A 15,710-nucleotide genomic window follows, 5' to 3' on the forward strand; every position below is an offset into this window, starting at 1 on the left:
TGCGAGGACATGAAAAAACACCTCGATTTGTATGACACCAGCGACTACCCCAAGGACCATGCCATACACAGCACGGTAAATAAAAAGGTCCTAGGTAAGATGAAGGACGAGTGTGCTGGCACGCACGCCCATAGCCGAAAGTACATAGGTTTGAGACCTAAGATGTACTCCATCCTGAAAGCCGACAATGGTGAGATCCGGAAGGCTAAGGGTGTAAAGAAGTGCAGCGGTGAAACAACACATCAAACACGCCAGATTCAAGGAAGCTCTGTTCAAGACCCGTACTTTTAGACATAAAATGAACACACTTAGAAGTGATGGTCATAAGATATCTGGACTGACGATAAACAAAGGCGTCCCTGTCGGCGATGGACACTAAGCGTTGGATAGCTATTGATGGGATAAACACGCGATGCAGCGTGCGGGCATGAGAAAAATTGAACCAAGAACATAGGTGTATGTAGGCGACATGTCACGGAACCAGAGAAAGTTTGAGGCTATTTACTATAGCCAGCGTGGGTACTGGAAAGGAGCTAAGCTGCTGTAGATAAGCTGGCTAAAATGGCTGAAAGTACCCGAGGAGGAAGCCAAAGCGTGGCTTGAAAAACAAGCCCTGTGGCAGATCTATTTGCCTCCACCACGCTACGTGCCTAGAAGGAAGTTTGGAATTAACATACCTAATAAGCGTTCACCAGGCAGACCTACTGTTCCTACCCCACGATAAGAGGTACAAGTATGCCTTAACCGTGAGTGGGCGTAGCCAGTCGCTACAAAGGAAGCCGAGCCCTTGACCACGCGAAAGATTCTGCCCAGGTAGCCAGAGGATTCAAACGCATATACAAAGCGCCAGTCCGCTGGCGTGGCCAACAGAGCTGCAAGTGACCCGGGCGGGGAGTTCATGGGTGCCGTGTCACAACTGCTAGCCAAACACGATACAAAGGTCAGGAGTGGGCACGGCGGAGCCCATCGCAGCCAAGCCTTAGTTGAGAGATTCAATAGGACTTTGGCTGAGCACTTATTCGGACATCAGTATGCGAGGGAGATGACCACCCCGGGAAAACGATCGACTGAATGGGTATCACGGCTCCCTAAGGTGGTGTCGGCAATCAACCATGAAGTCACCCGGCTCACTGATAAGAAACCGGCAGACGCTATCAAACTAAAATCAATAGTTGCAGAGTCGGCTGCTCCATTGCGTGGAAAAGAGAAACAGATACCAGATAGGGCCCTAGTGAGGTATCTATACCAGCCGGGGGAACACGAGGGTGATAGCCGTAAGCGAGCCACCGATCCTATATGGTCAGTCAAAACTTACAACATAGATAAAGTTGACATGAAAGCCGACGAGCCTAACTTGTACTACTTGAGGGATGGGCCAGGTAGGGGGTTTGTAAGAGCGGAATTATTGATCGTACCGTACAGCACAGTGTTACCTCCAGTCAACACGGCATAGCGGTGCCCCAGGATACCAACACACTCCAGCCATACCCCCGGTGCGGCTAGGAGGTCCCGCTATCGTCCCAAACTTTTTCATAGTAGGGGTAATGGTAGCAAGAGCTAAGGGTCCGACCAAAGCCTTACTTGTGAAATAAGGCTTTGCAGAGGCTTTTGTTGGAACTGGTCCAAAACCCCCATTCCCTATACTACTGCTTCATTCATTTGTTGCCATTCTATATAATATAGGATATTAGACCCCAGGTACATAAAAATACTATTTTTCCTTATCCTGACTCATATGTTATTGCTTATCTTCCTTTTCTTCCAAGGTAGAGTGGAAACCTCTGTCCTATTGTTCCCTAATGAACAGTCTAAAAATAGCTCACCCCAAATGGGCCTCTCCCTTTCCCGTGCCAAGGTCCCACGTGGCCATAGCCTGCCTGTTACTCTCTCCATTTTCGCCCTACCTGACGGTTGGGTGGATGCCTCTTGTCCGTTTTTAAACTACAACTCTTATATTTAGGCCTATATAATTACTGTGTGCACACGTATCTTATATCCTTGGTCCTCATATCCATGGGTTATAATTATTGATCAGTGGCTAATTTTTAAAAAGAATTCTGATTGTTTTCAGACCGATGTTGACGTATGAGTTTGTGTTGAGTATGCAGGTTATCCAAATATCCAATCTCCTTTATAAGCTGGTGAAGATGGAGAAAACATCCCTTAAGAAGGCGGTGAAGACCTCTTTTAAGAAGTTTGTAGCTGTACGAGATGACCATGATGACCTGATAGCCTGTGTGCAGATTTCTCAGCAGTCGACAGACTACGAGGCTGAAGACCCAGCATTCATGCTACCTCCACCGGTCCTGGAGCCAGAAGTCATCGTGAGGCAGACGCCGTCAGTGCAGACGATCCAACAGATCCAACAGACGTTCGCTCAGTTCTGGTCTTCAGCACCCGCAGATGCAGCTACAAACGTTTGCACACATGCAGCCTCCTCTGCAGAATACTCCGTTCACACAGACTCAACCCTTTGCGCAGGCTCATTACTTTCCTCAGCAACCGATGATGCAGACACAGATGCAGGTGGCTTCCATTATGCATTAAGTTCTTATGGCCATGCAGCAGCAGAGGTTACCTGCATCTACTGAGATGGATAGACTGATCAGCCAGTTTATCCTTACACCTTTGCCTGACAGAGATTTGCAGCAGGACAATATCAGCGGATTGCAGCTTATGAAGTAGACGATTTCTCCTTCACGTAGCCGTCTTCGGCTTTCGAGTCTGAAGTACTATGATAGCAGTGGCCGTCAGCACCATGAACACATATGCGGATCTTTCTTCAACCACAGACAGTCGGGCAGACGTTGACCAAGACTCCAGCCTTCGCACAGGGGATCGCCAGTCAGATCTCTTCTGGTCATCTGCAGCGCTGGGTGCAGACGCCGCCATTTGCGCATGTGCAGCCTCCTCCTCAGAATCAATCCTTTTTGCAGCAGCCATGATGCGGACGTAGATAGAAGTTTTTACGGAAACCTTCGTGCAGCAGCCGGACCAAGTGGCATTTAGCACCAAGCAAGTCCTCCTTGCCATGAAGCAACACGACATCCCTGCACCTACGGAGATCGACAGTCCTCTTAGTCAGAGTACCCCTGGCGTCTTCAGTCGACAGGGAATCTCAACAAGAAAATTGCTGACAGAGATTACCGGCAGACTCCCAGTTCGTCACTGTTGAGGGACTCTTCACCCGCCAATACTTACTGTATCCAAGACGATGACATAGATACCCATATCATCCCACCACTATCTCAGGGACATTGCCACAGAAGATGTTCCTGTGTCCATCAGTTCGGCACTCAAGTTGTTGCAATGCAGTTGACAGTCTCAGCCAGGCGATAATTACTCACCCATAATCATGTAGAATCGTAGACATGGAGTCTTAATCCACAGAATCTTATGATTACCCAAAAGAAGGTGGTCCCCCATTGTATAGCGGCAGTGGCAGAAGATTGAAGAGTTCCCAGGGGTGGATCAAACAGTATCAGAATCCAAATAGATGGCTGACCCAGGAAAAATATATAATTTTTATGATAAAATTTATATTTTATGCTTATCCTGACTCATAGTCTAAGGCCCTCCCAACCGTCCCCACTCTCCAGTATTTGGCTTCGGTCATAAAATAGCTTGGGCACTATAATGGAGAAAGTGACAGGTAGCCTATGGTCATGTAGGAAAGGGAGAGGTTCATTTGGGGTGAGCTATTTTTTATTGTTCATTAGGGTAACAAAAGGACTGAAGTTTCCACTCTTCCACTGAAGAAAAGGGAGATAAGCAATAACGTATGAGCCAGGATAAGTATAAAATATCAATTTTATCATGACAGTTACATTTTGAAGTTGAAGTGAACACAAGTTTCTACTCTTTCTTCACTTTTCTTCACAATTGCTATTATTTTCATCTCAAAACACTATGCAACAGGAAAAGCCTTTTAAAAAGGCAACGTTGGATGCACATGAGTAAATTAAAGAACAAATAAACTTCTTCTTTTTTAACTGTTTTAACTATTACATATGAAAGACTTGTGGTTAGTCTTATGCGAAACACCAAATTCATTCTTAAAAAACTTGTGGTTAATTATTACCGAGCGATTACAAGTTGCCAAAAAGTCGCCTGCTTCACTCTCGACCGCCAACGAAACCACAGACAGGTTACGTAACTCTGTCGCCAGAGCACTGCAGTGACGTCATATGAGGAAGGATGTTCAGTTAGTTGTATATAAAGTGTGTAGCAAGCTTTTCATTTTGATGATTTCTCGACATCAACAAAGACATGCCTAATCGTTGCGTTGTCGTCAATTGCTCCTAGGGGTCAGGCAATGGTGTCATCATGCACAGATTTCCACAGGACCCCGCAGTTCGTGCTAAATGGGTTATGTTTGTGAGTGCGAAGTGAGCGTTGTGGAAGCCTGAAACAATATCTTACTTGTGTTCAGATCGCTTCACAGAAGTTAAAGAATCAAAACTACTTACTAGTTGTAGTAAAATATGTATATGATTGATGACCATAAAGACTTTCCATGACATAACTTGTAACATAACGATTTCTTCCTCGGAAGTGAGGTTGTGGTCGAAGTAACAATAATATTGTAAGTAGTATTATATTGACACCCATCTCGTTTCCACGAGAGAAATTGTTATGTTATAAGCTATGTCATGCAAAATCCTATGGGCCCTCAATCAAATACATATTTTACTACCAGTAGAAAGTAGTTTTGATTTTGTAACTCGGTGAAAACAAACCTAAATAGCATTTATCCTCAGACAGGCAGATGTTCGCGACAGGGCCCTGCCATTTTTGAAAATCGTAAAGACACAGGCTAAAGTCTGTTAGAATTAATGAGATTATGGTTTGTTTTCATCAAGTTAGAAAATCGAAACTACTTTTTACTCATAGTTAAATATGTATTTGAATCATGACCAAAAAGATTTTGCATGACACAACTTATAACATAACGATTTCTTCCACGGAAGCGAGGTGGGGGTCGAAGTCACAATACTGCGCGATAAATTTCTTGCTACATTCACATGGTTAACGTCCACTCACCAGTATGTAGATACTAGTCAATGTACGTTTTTATATTTGGTCTTATAATCCTAATTAGTTTATTATCATACTTGTATGCATTTTGAAACTAAATAAAAAGCAGACAATCTGCTGATACTTATAGTGAATTTATAACAGGACTGTAATATCTAGCCATTTTATAGTTTTCCAATGTGAATCATAATTCGCACACACGCCCTAGTGTATGTTATCTGTCTCATTACTCTTCACGGCGAAAACAATGATTCTGTTGAATGCTACGACAAATGAATAAAAACAAAATGCAAATATCAAAATAAAAATAGATTAAAGTTATAGGAACAATGTCAGGCTATTACCTTGTTCGAGGAATGTATCCATCAATATCCACAAAAACGAGTGATATGCCATTCATCTGCAGCTGTCTTTTAACAGTCTAATATACGAAAAAGTGATATATCGTTTTAGGTATTTAACATTGGTGTATAGTCTCATTGGTCACCCAAGATAGCACACCTGGCAACTAATTGCATAATGTCCGCCATTCTTTAAAAGACAGTAATTTAGTTAGCCAATAATGAGCAATCAATCAATGTATTGCCGGTTAATCCTTTGAAAGAAGGACATTGTTTTTACGCAGACACCGACACGACAGAGTGTATTCAGTATAGATTAGTAGATCTACATACATAAACACTACCTTTTGACAAATCCGCTGTGTAAGATAAAAGTAATTAATCAATCAACGTGTTATCGGTTAATCCTTTGATTGAAGTTTATAATGTTGAGTATTTACTCCAGACACAAGAAATGCCAAATGGGAACCTTTGTCGGGTAATCTAAGTGGTGTTACCACTAATTATACCTGTTATAAATTCATTAACTGACCATCAAGTGAATGATGACAAGTAACATGTGTAGGTATATACCACCTAACACGGGTTACAACAAAGGAGTATTAATTGCTGTATTGCATGCAATTTTAATTGCATGTGAAAACTTATGGGCCGACACTGTTTTGAGAATGCGAACAGAACTTCATTGTTGCATAAGAAATACATATAAGCATTTGCTGTGTGCTAAAACTGTATGTACCTATTTACCTAAGTATATTTTTCAGATTCTTCTAGCAATGGCAAAGTAGGGTTGTTTAATTTACAGATTTAAATAAATCAAATGTCAATTTTTAATATCATATGTAATAGACGACATATTTTTACATGACATGATTAAATATCGAGGTTAAAAAAACCCACAGAAATGGGATCAATTTGGATCAGTCATTATACGATCCAGCCATTAGAAAACCTGCAAAAGCCCACACTGCTTTGATACTTTATTACAATCCGACAAGAACTACCGGGGATATTTTCAAATAACTGCATCTGATGGGCATTCACCCTTCTTAATGTTGCACTGTTTAGGTTGAAGAAATTAACCATAACCATGATGAGCGAGGCTGATCATCGTTTTCACTATCACTAGCGTCTGGCTCGGACAAATAAGGCCTAGCGACACCAAGCGATTTTGACAGAATCGTCTATGAAAACAAGTTGTAACTCAGAAACTAGGCAAAGCAGGAGACAAAATTAATGACAGTAGATTGTGAGAACATATAGCTTTCATTTTTCACAACAGTTGTCACGATTTCAGGTTTATACAAACCTGAAATGTACATGAATTCTGCATTGGCCCTCATATATATTCTTCATATATATGACGTCACAGAGACGTGTCGCTCTGATTGGTTGAAATTTCGTTCGCGGGTGAGAATTGTGCACTGTTGTCCAAAAGGTTGATTTAAGTTAAAGATCGAAATGAGTAGTTTTTATGACGGGGTTTAATTTATAACGATGCCAATTAGTGATTTATGTATATGTACCCCCCTAGAGTATATGTGATCTTTAAGAAATTTGTGAGGCGGATGTGAGATGATTTGGGGGGTAAAGCAGATTTAAAGAGCATCACGATGACCATACCTCCGTCTATTAGAGAGTTGCTTCTATTAGAGATCGGTTTTCGCATCCCAAATACAGCACTCTCATCTCCAATATACAGGGGCAGATACAGCTTTTTGAGAAGGAGGATGCACAGTTCATTTTCACTCGGTTCCGCGAGAGTTTCAATGGTCATTTGGATCTGTCTATGCAGTAGATGACATTTCATATCAATGGTCTTTATCATGTCTACCCATGTCTTAGCTAAAATACTTAGCGCTCACACACACAAACGCTATGAAGCTCCTCTATAGGCCGCTATGGAGGAAATCTTTTGTCGCACCTTTGCTCACCCATTACAATTATTGCGCACGAAAACTTATATGAATGACTTCTTTGTACTTATACCTACAAGTGCGCCCTATTTTTGTTTTAAAAATATCCAGGGGTTGATATTTGCAAGCCATCAAAATTCTCAGTCGTAGGAAAACCTAATGTGCGCTCCTAAAATGGAATGGATTTTCCAATTCTGCAATTCAGAATTATGCACTGAACTAGTACAAGTGTGCTCTATTGTGTGTACTATTGTTTTGAATTGAAAGTGTATCAGTTTATTAATGTATTAATGTATCAGTAAAAACACAGAATGTGTTTAAATTGGAGATTTATAGAAATTTGATTTCCGCATTAAAGTGGGACAATTATTTCGGATTACCCACATAGTCACATGGCTCCTAATTTGCTACAGCTATGTTCATTTGTCATTTGAAATTGCCAAAATACAAATAGACTAAGGATCATTGGCTGAAAGTTATTTTGAATATTCCAAGTGTATATAATAGAGACAAATTTCACCTGAGAGAAACTTCAACCTGATTATGAGGTTGGAGGCGTTTGCGCCTCCTACCAATAAAGACACTAGATAGATATACGTTGTAATCAATGTAGACCAGCTCTGTTATGGAAATAGTTGTCAGGAGATACCACAAATGTGAAGTGACTCAGTTTTATGAATATCACGTTCCAATTTCAGGCATTTATGGAGAGGCTTGGATTGTGGGGAGACGGAGCACCGTTCAAGACATTTGAACATTTCATTGAATCTGTGCAGAAAAAGGGTTTAGGTAGGAGTATATATGTGCGTCACATGTTCAGGTGCTTTTTTTTCTCAAATTCTTCTTTTCAAATACCACAGACCAGATGTAAATTCCCCTGAGGCATATCAGGGAACCCAGATGGTCATCAAAGAATGACCCTTACAATCTCATCACACCATCTCAATGATAAAAAAACATCTGTTGATTTTCAATAATGCGTTTTGGCTCAAAGAAGCTGAATTAAACTGGACTTGGGAAAAAAACAATGAAGACTCATCTTTTCAAGGCTCTTCGAGGTAGTCATGACATTGAGAGGGATGTCAAAGTGTGTTATCAGATAACAGAAGGTTCAATGCTTGTCATAAGAAACGACTAAAGGGATTGGGTGGTCAGGCTCGCTGCCTTGGTTGACACCTGTCATTGGTTCCCAATTGCGCAGATCGATGCTCATGCTGTTGATCACTGGATTGTCTGGGCCAGATTCGATTATTTACAGACCGCTGCCATATAGCTGGAATATTGCTGAGTGCGGCATAAAACTAAACTCACTCACTCACAGAAGGTTCAAAGAAACATGTTGGTAGTATGAAGCACAACGCTGAGCCACGTTTATATGTCATTCCTCTAATTGTTTAATAGGCATTCTAGAAGTTGGTGAGTCAACAAATGAAACATACAACTTTATGGATGACAACTTATTTGCGTTGAGCGACGTTTCAGTGTAGATTCTTACACCGTTATCAAGCTAAAAGTGAGTACAACCAAATGGTGAGGAGCATATATACATGATATGTTGTGACAGGCAGCAGATTAAAGGTCACATGCAACGTAAAACACAACTTTGCAGATTCTGATACCTTTTGGTATGGACTTACCGAAACAAATGCAAATTCAACTCATAAAGTTGAAAAATAACGCGATGAAAAAAACCGCGCGAAACCGTAGTTCAAACGATTCACTAATTTTCCCCCAGAGCTTGGGGAAATAGGTTCACGCAGCTTGAAAGCGGGTTGTCCGGTGAATACTCGATGAAGGCTTTGGTGTGAGCTATTTTTCTAATGTTTTGTTGATATTTCACAGGAGCGATCTTTTTATATGTTATGACAGTAGATTACCGATTTAACTGTTTATATAATTTCACTTGTCTATTTTACCACACGTTCTTCTTACCGAGTCACTTTCTCAGTTCGATACTTAAAAGCAATGTCATTATTTAGCGTTGACAGAATTTCTAACTGTGATATAAATATGTCGTTGTCACAGACAAAACTCAATGTCTAATTTATTGACACCTATGTGTCTGTCTGCTAATGACAATATTCAATACACAACTTCGATCACTGACCACATGCAATTTGAACTTAACACCTATCAGGCTATACACCATAAACAAAATGCATTGTTTTATGGCCCGAGTTCGGTCTCTGTCACATTATGTAATTACACAGACAGGCAGGTGTGATACTTGTACACATGACATGTTCTGATGTCTGTTGATTGCAAATTGTTATACACAAAAAAATGAGCATGTATTTACAAAACCCAACATCTCTATATATACACACACAATGAGCCGTGAGGGCATCTGCAGATGAACCAGCCATTACACTTGAGTGCATACCCACCCGCTCTGACTGGGTTCGGTATCCCGGCTGCTTCGTTTCTTGGGAAGTAAACCCAAGTACACAATATTGCACTTTTGATTTGCGATTGTACGCTTATAATTTTTTTCATAATCAGCAATGTATATTATATGTCATGAATAAGTGATAATTGTGTTTTAATTATGTTTGATTTTTTGGTTGCATGTGACCTTTAACATTAACAACAGCATGGAATAGAAATAACAAGTGGTACATAATTGGAAGGGGGATAAACAATAAACAGGGGGATTAAGTAGTGACAACAAATAGACAAGGTGCTATTGATGGTCTATAGCTTGATTAGTTCTCTAGCCTATGAAGAACTACTGAATCCCCCTGTTTATTGGCTTCATCACTAGTGCTATTTGTTGTTTTTAGTTCCCTCCTGGCCTCTTCCAATTATGTACCACTTATTATTTCTGTTACATGCTGTTGTTAATTTTAATCTGCTGCTTGTCACAACATACCATGCATATATGCTCCTCACCATTTGGTTGTACTCACTTTTAGCATGATAAGGATGTTAAAATCTACATCGAAATGTCGCTCAATGCAAATAAACCAGAAGTTGTCATCCATAAAGTTGTATGTTTCATTTGTCATTCCTCTAGACCAAATAAATATCCCAGCATGACAACTGAGCATAATCGTTCAGGCATTGAAAGTAAGAAAATTATTGTAAAAATACTGAGTAACATTACTAACATGCGCCTTGTGTGACCAGGAGTTGCTGAAATGCTGGCTATGGAAATGAAGGCATCGGGGATGTATGTGTCACGCGGCCTGAGCTTCAAACAGGCAGAGGTGAGAGACCCATATATGGCTACACATAAGGATGCACTTCAACCTGTGACACATGTAGGCTGCATACGGAACAGTCTTGGGAAGCAGGTTTATCATATATTTTATTACACAAATATAAGTTACACATGGGACATCGGACAGTCGTGTGACACACATGTACACAGCACATAGGACAGTCGTGTGACACACATGTACACAGCACATTGGACAGTCGTGTGACACACATGTACACAGCACATAGGACAGTCTTGTGACACACATGTACACAGCACATAGGACAGTCGTGTGACACACATGTACACAGCACATAGGACAGTCGTGTGACACACATGTACACAGCACATAGGACAGTCGTGTGACACACGTGTACACAGCACATTGGACAGTCTTGTGACACATATGTACATAGCACGTAGGACAGTCTTGTAACACACATGTACAATGTACATAGGACAGTCTTGTGACACACATGTAGACAGTACATAGGACAGTCTTGAGACACACATGTACACAGTACATAGGACAGTCTTGTGACACACATGTACACAGTACATAGGAGTCTTGTGACACACATGTACACAGCACATAGGACAGTCATGTGACACACATGTACACAGCACATTGGACAGTCGTGTGACACACATGTACACAGCACATAGGACAGTCTTGTGACACACATGTACACAGCACATAGGACAGTCGTGTGACACACATGTACACAGCACATAGGACAGTCGGTGACACACATGTACACAGCACATAGGACAGTCGTGTGACACACGTGTACACAGCACATTGGACAGTCTTGTGACACATATGTACATAGCACGTAGGACAGTCTTGTAACACACATGTACAATGTACATAGGACAGTCTTGTGACACACATGTACACAGTACATAGGACAGTCTTGTGACACACATGTACACAGTACATAGGACAGTCTTGTGACACACATGTACACAGTACATAGGAGTCTTGTGACACACATGTACACAGTACATAGGACAGTCTTGTGACACACATGTACACAGTACATAGGACAGTCTTATGACACACATGTACACAGTACATAGGACAGTCTTGTGACACACATGTACACAGTACATAGGACAGTCTTGTGATACATGTACACTGCACATAGGACAGTCTTTTTTTTTGTCTTTTTTGTGTGTGTGTGTGTGTAAACATATTTTATTCAAAATAAATTGAACTAGGATTGGTAAAGAAGCCGTAATGGCTTATTTGAATACCTCTCCATTTCATTGATACATGAATAAAACAAATATTAAATAATATGCAGCATGATAGGAAAGCAAGCAACCTGCGTGTTAAACATTATTAATCATTTATCAAACCTATGCGATTTTATTATAAAAGTATGGACAGATTGTAGTATGAAAGAATTTACAAGTTCATTTTTGTTTGGATTACCATTTAGGACAGAATTTAAATTATATCCATGTTCGTAAAAATACATGCATGTCTGATGTTAGAATAATTAGGACAAGTAAAGAAGTAATGTTAAGTATCCTCATAGGGGTGACCACAGGAGCAGAATGGATCAACTGAAATGTGCCGTTCAAACGTGCGCTTTCAAATTACTGCACCCAAGTCTGAAGGGTGAGTGGATAATTTGGCAGAAACGTGTACCAAAGTTTTTATCAAATATATTAAAATTGAGTGGATTTGATGATTGGAATGCATTTTTGAATTGGCCTATGGTTTTCAATATCGCATATATTCTCAGGCAAATCATTCCATTGTCGTATTGTACCTGGTAAAACGAGTTGCTATACAAATCACTACTTACATCTTATAGTTTGAATGTTATTACTGTTTCTTAATCTATGGTCACTTAACTGTGATACTTTTTCGGCAGTAGATCAGTTAAATAAACTGGTGTCATATGATGAACCATTTTGTAAAATAATGATAACTTGCTAATTTGTTCACGGTCAACTAGGGCATAGAGTTAGTTTCCTTATATATTAAATCATGACTTGTTCCTCTAACTGCCCTGCAAATCGTCCGCAGTGCGTCTAAATGTAGATTTCGACAAGAATTTTTTCTTGTTCTTTAGTACAGTTATCCCAAAGGTGCGAACAGAAATCGAACGTTGGTAATATATATGACTTGTACATTTGCTCTAATGATTTTCTAGATAATCTATATTTAAAACTATGTAGACAATTTACCAATGGACGAACCTTTTTAACTACCGTAATTCACCAATGTGGGAGTTCCATTTACAGTCTGATTGCAAGGTTACTGCTAAAGTACTGTCGGAAATGCTAGAAAAATGCTTTTTAGCCTTAATATCTTTAGAAAGGTGATACATGTACTATGTTGTCAATATATCAACTCACCTATAGTGTACCTAATTTTTATTTCAATTGATTTAACATTCCCATGCATTTAAAGATCAGTTTACAGAAGAGAATTTGGTACCAAAACAACAACTTAGGATTTTTTCAGAGTTCAACAACAGAAATCTGAAATAGCCTTTACATTTATGCTAATAATACAGGTGGTGTAAAAATATGCATTAACGTTTTACTTAAACAAATAAATGTTGAATGTTTGTGTTACTTTACTTAATTATCGTTTCTTTATTGAAGAAATATTAATATAAATGTTAAGTCTTGATAAAGAAGTTTCCCGTCATGCATGCACATCTTTATCACAGCGTCCACTATGGCCAACTATTTGCAGTTGATTGCTGCAAAGGTTTATAAGTTTTTTGTGCTTGAAAAAGACAGAGGTAAACCTTTCATTAGTTTAGAAAAGGTTTATTACAGAACTTGTAGAGCTGTTGGTATGTCTTACCAACAAGTTTACAATATTGTAAACAAATCAGACAAGACAGAGACCGTCTCAAAGGCGTAACCGGGACATAAAACCATCCTTGACAACTTTGACAAGGGAGTACTTAGACGGGCGGTCTACAAACTATGAAAAGAAGAATATATATATATATTCTAAAGAAGCTACACCAGTGACTTCGTTAAATCTTTGGCCAATGTTCACAACTAGATTAAACTGACAGAATATTACATCCATACTTTTGCAATGAAATATACTGTTGACATGCAAAACATTTATTTAAACGTTGCACATTTCTACAATCAATCGATAAGATAACACAAGTGATAGGATTCTTTCCAATGTACAGTAATTCGTATGTTTATTTCAAAACAAACATACATACACAAATGATCCCTTACATAACCAATACGTATGCTATACGTACACATATTCAACATTTTGAAGAAAATATCTATTGAGATAACCCCTCGCCCGAGCGTGTGCTCAGGTGTCAATTTCACCTGTTGATACCGTGTATGCTGATGACGTAACACAGGCAGTTAATGTTTGTATCAAATAACGTCCCCTTACCCCTTATTTTTCTAAGTTTTTGGTATTTTCATCAGTAAAAACACATTTTAGGGCATGTCTCAAAATGTATTCCCTCGGTCTACATTAGGTAGATGTTTCTTAAAGTGATATTTGGTATTTAAGTAACTGTAATACCTCTGAATTTTAAATAAAAGTCAAAAAGCATTTTTCTAGCATTTCTGACAGTACTTTAGGTGTTATGGTAGCCGACTTCAGTAATGTCTACTCCATGCATTTTAAGCTTAGGAATTGGAAATTGATTACCGGTATTTCTGCGAGTGAATAAAACACCAGTCTTACCAGGATTAAAGCTAACCTGTCATATTTCAGCCCAGTGAGAGATCCTGTTTAGGTCATTATTTAAGGAAGCGGCAGTAACAACATGATTATCAACAATAACATATACCAAAGTATCATCGGCAAAAGACGAATGTTACAACTAATACACTCAATGATATCATTTATGTAAACTAAAAACAGTAATGGCCCAAGGACAGATCCTTGTGGCACCCCAGCAGTGACTTTCTTTAGATCTAAATTGTAATTGTCTATAGCTACTCTCTGTAATCTATTGTCAAGATAACTAAACCAATCAAGTAACTTACCCTTAATACCATAAGCTTCTAATTTCGCTATGATTCCCTATGCCAAACCTTGTCAAAAGCCTTGCTTATGTCACAGAAAACTGCCCTGACTTCTTTGCCATTGTCTAATGCATGTGGTATAAAATCATACAAGTATGTCAGTTGGTATACGGTACCATCCCCAGGCATGAAACCTGACTGCAAATTGGTCAATACGTTATTATCTAAAACAAAGTTAAACACATGTTTAAAAATACATTTCTCAAATACCTTTGATAAACAGCTGGTAAGAGCAACTGGTCTGTAGTTTTTACATTCATTAAAACTACCCTTTTTTATGAATAGGAGTGACAATAGCTTCCTTCCATATTGTTGGGAATTTACAATATTCTAGGGATAAATGGAATAGATTAGTAAGAGGAGTAACCTATTTTGTCTGGTCCACTGGCTTTGGAAATATCAACTGATAATAGGATGTCTCTTACTTCTTGTGTAGTCAATACATTAGACTCAAGTGAAATCACTACTTTACATTCAAGTGTAGGAGTTTCCTTATCAGGATAGTCAACTTGTGCATGGTTAGCAAAATATTCATTAAATATATTTTTATCTTTACTATCATTGATCAGATTATAGTTATGAATAGTCGAAGGAAATTTCTTATAATCTCCATTTTTTGTTGCTACAATAAATATATGATATTTAGAGAAGCAAAATATATTATGCATTTTCTGTCAGCTACACTTCGTTTCGATCCGTGAGTAGACACAATATATATGACAGTGAATTCTTTGAATAATGTGGACCAAAGTTATAATTATTGGTAACTGCCAGTTGTCTGTGGTCTGTGTTAGACCCCATCGCGGGGGATCGACTTATGCACGAAACATACCATTTTGACACTGATTTTAAGGGTCAAGTTTGGGGGTCGTCTTATCCATGGGGTCGTCTTATAGACGGTCATATACGGTACTTGTTCACTAAAGCCCACCAAAATTTAGAATTACTCCCCTGATTGATCTTATCATCTAAATGAGAAATATATTTCAATTTGGCTGCTCTCACGGCTGCTGTTACTTTGTTCCGTAAAAGCCTAAATTTTTTGCCAGTCTTTATCATAATTTCGAGTCTTTGCTTTCTTATGTTGTCTATTTCTTTTCCTGATAAGTATTCTTATAGCACTATTCATCCATGGATTGTCCCGAAGTCTTATAGTTACCACAT

General features: G+C 39.2%; 1 protein-coding gene across 1 annotated transcript in view; it reads left to right on the forward strand.

Moving 5' to 3' along the window:
- The window catches only part of LOC124286827 (protein FORGETTER 1-like), a 327,576-nt gene that overhangs the window by 145,185 nt on the left and 166,681 nt on the right, over window positions 1-15,710 (forward strand). The window contains 2 exon segments of the mRNA XM_046723267.1: window positions 7,993-8,083; window positions 10,424-10,503. Of these exon segments, the coding sequence (XP_046579223.1) occupies window positions 7,993-8,083; window positions 10,424-10,503 (171 nt within the window).

This window comes from Haliotis rubra, unplaced genomic scaffold (genome assembly GCF_003918875.1).
Source record: "Haliotis rubra isolate DU_JTF1 unplaced genomic scaffold, ASM391887v1 Scf392, whole genome shotgun sequence".
Lineage (NCBI taxonomy): Eukaryota > Metazoa > Mollusca > Gastropoda > Lepetellida > Haliotidae > Haliotis > Haliotis rubra.